Raw genomic sequence first — 5,860 nt, forward strand, 5'->3', positions numbered from 1 at the left:
ACGGGAGAGGCCACAAGAGTGAGAGGCCCGCGTACAGCAAAAAAAAAAAAAAAATCAGTGAACAAGGCAGATAAAAATCCCTATAGTGTGATGCTTAGATTCTGAAGAGAGAAGACAAACACAGAAAACTACATAACATATCTTTGCTGATGATCAGAACAAAAATTAAACATCCTTCTAACAGATATTGTAATCATGAAGGTGTATGTACAAAGATTTCCCATACGTAATGAATGAATGATTGCAATGCACCTATTATGTGATAAGGATATGTATGCATTATAATATATATAAATATACATATGTATGTATAGGTTTAGTTAATTCATATAACAACCCTGTGTAACCAGTATACTGAACAAGCAAGACTCATGACTTAATTACAGAAATCTTCCGTCTCCCACTGTCTGTTTAAACTTTCTTCTGTGAGAGATCTTCTCGGGCACTCAGGATGAAAATTCTGGCAGCCAGTCTTTACAAAACATTACCTTAGACAACAGACAATAGGTGGACACTTATGTCATAGTCTCTATTAAGTAACTAGGACACCTAGTTTGAAGATGTTAAGCAAAACTTTCCCCTCTCCTAGTTCAGGCAAATTTCAGAATGGAAGCTGGCAATGGTAGGGTTGAGGGGGAGGACGAGGCAGTGTTGGCCTCTCTGTTTCTTTGGTTGGCTTCCCCTAATTAGCCTGGAGAAAGGAGTGGGAAAGGAATTACTCCAGCTGGTATTTTGGAAGCTGGCTTCTGCCTCTCTGGGATGGCAGATGGTTAAGCAGGCACTCCCCTGTATAAGGTACATGTGTGGTCTCTTGAGGTTTCCTGCTGGATCCCTCCTTCCTAAAACTCCTTTGGCACAGCTGGTGCATTTCTAATTCCAGGAGTTGTTTGTGACTCCTTCACTGGCCTCACCTCCAGTCAATCACATCCAGCTTCCTGCTGCTGGATTCCCTTGATACCTGGAGGCCCAAAGTGACCATACTCCTGCTTGTTCTGTCTCCCACGTGGACCACATCTGTCCTTGGGGACACCTGGGAATTTCAGGTCCTTGCTGACCCAGCAGCTTTCTTCTGATGCCACCACCTGGGATCTGAGTTCAAGAGTCAGAACTCTCAATGCTCTAGATAAGGGTGTTGAAATATTTTTTATCATTATCTGCAGTAAGAAATGCAAATTGTACTGTTAAGCAGTGTGAATGTGCACACACTCACACACACATAACTGAACTAAAGTTTTAGGAGACAATACTTAGTGTGATGCACTCTGTTTTCTATTCTACTCATTGATTGTTTTAATCAGCTTTATTGAGATATAATCGACATACAATATAATTCTCTACATTTAAACGTACAGTTCAAATTACTTTAATAAATGCATCCATTCACAGAACCACCACCATCTGTTTGGAAATGTCGAACATTTCCAACAGCCCAGAAAATCCTTTCATGCTCCTTTGCAGTTAATCTCCCCCCAGCTCCACCCCTGGCAACCACGGATCAGCTTTCTGTCCTATAGTTTTGCTTTTCTATAATTTCATATAAATGGAATCTTATGTAATGGAATCTTTAGGTCTGGATTCTTTCACTTAACATAATGTTTTACAATTCATCCATATTCTAGCATACTTTAAGTAGTTCACTATTTTTTTTGTCATGTAAAAAGCTATGCACATTTAATGTATACAACTCATGAGTTTGGAGATAAATTAACACCAGGGAAACCATCACCACCATTAAGGCCATAGATATATGCATCATCTTCCAAAGTTTCCTTCCACACACTTGATGGTGATGATGATGATAATGATAATGATGATGATGATGATGATGATGTGTGGTAAGAACACTTAACATAAGATTTACCTTCTTAGCAAACTTTAAGTATACAATAGAATATAGTTAGCTGTAGGCACTATGCTGTATAGTAGATCTCCAGAATTTATTCCTCCTTCGTAACTCAAACTTTGTACCTTTTGAGCAATACCTCTAGTCTCCTTTCCCTCACCCCTTTGGAGCCACCATTCTACTCTCTGCTTTTATGAGTTTGAGAACATACAGTATTTGTCTTTCTGTATCTGGCTTATTTTCCTTAGAATAATGTCCTTCAGGTCCATCTGTGTTGTCACAAAAGACTGGATTTCCTTCTTTTTTAAGGTGGAACAATATCTCATTGTGTGTGTGTGTCTGTGTGTCTCTGTGTGTGTCTGTGTGTGTATCATACTTCCTTTATGCATTCATCCATCAATAAACATTTAAGTTGTTTCCATATCTTGGTTATTATGAATAGTGCTGTGATCTCTTCAAGATCCTGATTTCAATTCCCTTGGATATGTACCCAGAAGTGGGATTGCTGGATCACGTTAGAGTTTTATTTTTAAATTTTTAAGAAATCTCCATACAGTTTTCCATAGTAGCAGTACCAATTTACACTCCCACCAACAGTGTACCAGAATTTCTTTTTCTCCACATCCTTGCCAACACTTGTTATCTTTTGTCTTTTTAATGATAGCCATCCTAACAGGTGTGAGGTGATATCTCACTGTGGTTTTGATTTGTGTGATTACTGATGTTGAGCACCTCTTCAATAACTGTTGGCGATTTGTATGTCTTCTTTACAGAAACATCTATTCAGAACCTTTGCCCATTATAAAATTGGGTTATTGTTATTGTTGTTATTTTAACTATTGAGTCGTATGAATTCCTTATATATTTTGCATATGAATCCCTTATCTGATATATGGTTTGCAAGTATTTTCTTCCATTTTGTAAGCTGCCTTTTCTATCTGTAGCACCTCTCCAGTATTTTTGTGCCTAGTAGAAATTTCATTTGTAACCTGATCCTGAACTTGGTTTACAAATGAGGTTAAGGACTTTTACAACGTCACAAGCCAGTAAAAGACTAAGTCTTCTGTTTTGCTATAATATTTGCTGCATATAGTGCCTATTGCTATATTTGACTAACATGCATCATCTGAACACCTGCTTTGTCTGTTACTTTGATTTCTCAGCCATCCCCACTAATCAGGACCTTTTGAATGATAGAATTAGAACTGCCACCAATTTGATTGGGTTAATTGGATACATCTTATAGAGTCACCTTGATCAGTTGCTGCTCTTCACACTCTGTCCTTGACATATTTGTCAAAACACCACTGAAGCTGAGCACTCTGTTGGTGGACGAGTTATATTTTAGGCACTTTATGTATTGATGATCTGTAGCAAGATTTCTTCACCAGTGCCTCAGTGTTTTCATGAAGCCCCTGAATCTGTATGCAAATTTCCATGCATATGTCTACTGTTCTGGGGAGGGAGTACATAGCTTCTATCATGTCATTAAAAAGATCTGTAAACCCAGAAGGTCTATGGTAAAAATATAATGAAAAAGAGAGAGTTCCAGGAGGTATCTTTTTTCCCAAGCTCTATCTCTCCATAAAATTACTATATATAGCTCTCATGATTCTACCTTCTCTGAGATTCTTAATTTCTAATATGCAGGATGTGACAAGTCATAACTGCTAAACTTTTCTCTCACTATGGCTCCATCTCTAAGAAACTTTGGCAATAAAATCAATAACCAGAACATGCTAATGTAAGAGAATTTTTCTCACAGGGCATACATTTGAAGAGGTCTAGTGAGAACTTGCAGAACAAGCAGGGGTTGGACTTCAAGGTTGGTAAGATGGAAATTAAGAGAGGCAAGAATTGTAACTAAGAGAGAAATTGTCTCTTAACATCTTGTAAAGGAAGATAGTGAGGTTTCTTTCTGTGGTATTGAGGGTGAACATTATAGATCAAGGCAGCCTGAAAAGGACATGCAGAGGGCTGGGTTAAGAAATGGTAAAACAAAGTCACACGTGTTGTAGGATATGTTGGGGGTCAGGGAGGAGAAAACATGACAATCAATGCAAAAGGCCCAGTGACTCCCAGATTCTGGGAAATAAGCTATAAGACTGAGTTCTGAGTGGATCCAAATACTCATAGTTCAGTGATTTCCTTTTCTTCCACAGGAAGTACCTTCAGAACATCTCTAGAGGACCAGGTGAGTTTCATTTCCTGACTGTTTTCTCTCCCACTACCGCTTATAGCCCCATACTCCTTCTCCTTCCAGTTCTTCTTCTATCTTCTTTCCACCCCAGCATGCCTCAATTGTCTACTCTGAGGTGAAGACACAGCTCCGAGATGATTCAGCTGGAAAGGTCGGCTCTAAAGATGAAGATATCATGGAAAATTACAAGGGTGTCCTACTCATGTGACTTGTCCCGGATCCCAAGGCCCAGCTCAGTGCAGTCCTTGAGGTCTCTAGAGTGATCAACTAGTTCCAACTTTCCGGTTCTTCTTGCCCATGTGCATTCACTCCCAGGACTTCTGATTCACCCACTCTGATGCCGTGATGGGAAAGCCGCTCAAAGACGTCACTGAAATGACCAGGGTCCATGGTTAAAAGAAGAACCTGTGTACCTGCTCTGAGCCTAACCTAATGTGTTCCCTAGGGTATGATTTAGGGGAAAGGAATAAGGAGGGAGAAGGACTGCTGCTGAAAAACAGAAGAACAAATTTTGGAGAACTGGGATTTGCATCTAGACAGAAAGGACCAAGTGACTCAGGTCTCTGTTTAATACATCTTCAACAATTCTCCCACTGGGGAATCAGCTGCATCAATTAGTTTCCCTATGAGTGGCTGCATGTGTACTTTACAGGCAATGCATGACCCCATCCCTCCTGCTTACACTGTTTACACTGTCAATATTCAGTTGCAGACAGAAGAATCCATTCCAAGTGGTTTACAGATAAAGGAATTTTAAAGTTTATATTAACTACTTTGAAAAATCATTAGAAGAGCTGAAGAAGCAGGCTCTAGACTGAATTTCTAAATGCAAAAGCTAATTACTTTAATGTTATTAGGGACAAAGATTTTTAACATTGGATACAAGAAATACAAATATAAAATTAAAAAGTTAAGTAAGTAACTTTAAGTAAAGGCCAAAACCTAAATTTGAATTGGAAATGTTAGTACAAACTGAAGACAAACCCTGCTTTTTAAAAAAATTATTTATTTCCTAGTTCTGTCCACTGGAAATGTCTAGAAATAATTAACAACTCAATAACGATGAGGACCCATTGCACATGTTGTAGTCTCTAAATACTATTCCCTACTCAAAGGATACACAGCTGCCTTTCTTGTAGGAGCTGTATCCTTGAGTTATCAAATAGGTGATGTTAGAATAATTCTTCCACTAGATGAAGAAAGACTGAAAGAAATAGAAAACGACTATTTTGTGTGAATGTTTCATGCTACTGATCAAGTTGACATACAAAAACCAGCCTAATATTATGTGCCTCCTGATGGAAGTATCTAATACCACCTACAAAGTATTTATGCCTGAAATATCAAAACTGAATCCCCTCAAGTCTCTGGGTCTAACTACCAGTTTACAGGAAATAAATGGGACAAAGGACTATGTTAAATAGCACCATGGGATTACAATCAGAAAAATCTAAACTATGGAAAAATTCTAAAGGATAAATGACCTGGTTTCTTCAACAAACAAATGACTGAAGGAAAGAAGGAAGGAAGGAAAGAAAGAGGGAAGACCTATAAATTAAATGAGACTTGAGACATGTCAGTCAAAAGGAATAAGTGAGGCTGGACTCAAACAAATTAAGTTAAAAAGGAATTACTTATGAAATACTAAAGGAAATTTGTACATTAATATAAAGAAATTATGTTTTGGGGCTTCCCTGGTGGCGCAGTGGTTGAGAGTCCGCCTGCCGATGCAGGGGACACGGGTTCGTGCCCCGGTCCGGGAAGATCCCACATGCCGCGGAGCGGCTGGGCCCGTGAGCCATGGCCGCTGAGCCTGC

At 38.9% G+C, this 5,860-nt stretch overlaps 1 protein-coding gene across 1 annotated transcript in view; it reads left to right on the forward strand.

Moving 5' to 3' along the window:
* Positions 1-4,251, forward strand: part of FCRL4 (Fc receptor like 4) — a 21,372-nt gene extending 17,121 nt beyond the window's left edge. The window contains exons 11-12 of the mRNA XM_024116062.1: positions 4,010-4,037; positions 4,135-4,251. Coding sequence (XP_023971830.1) covers positions 4,010-4,037; positions 4,135-4,251 — 145 coding nt within the window. The remainder of the gene's footprint in view (positions 1-4,009; positions 4,038-4,134) is intronic.
* Positions 4,252-5,860: the final 1,609 nt, after the last annotated feature.

Source organism: Physeter macrocephalus, chromosome 4, assembly GCF_002837175.3.
Source record: "Physeter macrocephalus isolate SW-GA chromosome 4, ASM283717v5, whole genome shotgun sequence".
NCBI lineage: Eukaryota > Metazoa > Chordata > Mammalia > Artiodactyla > Physeteridae > Physeter > Physeter macrocephalus.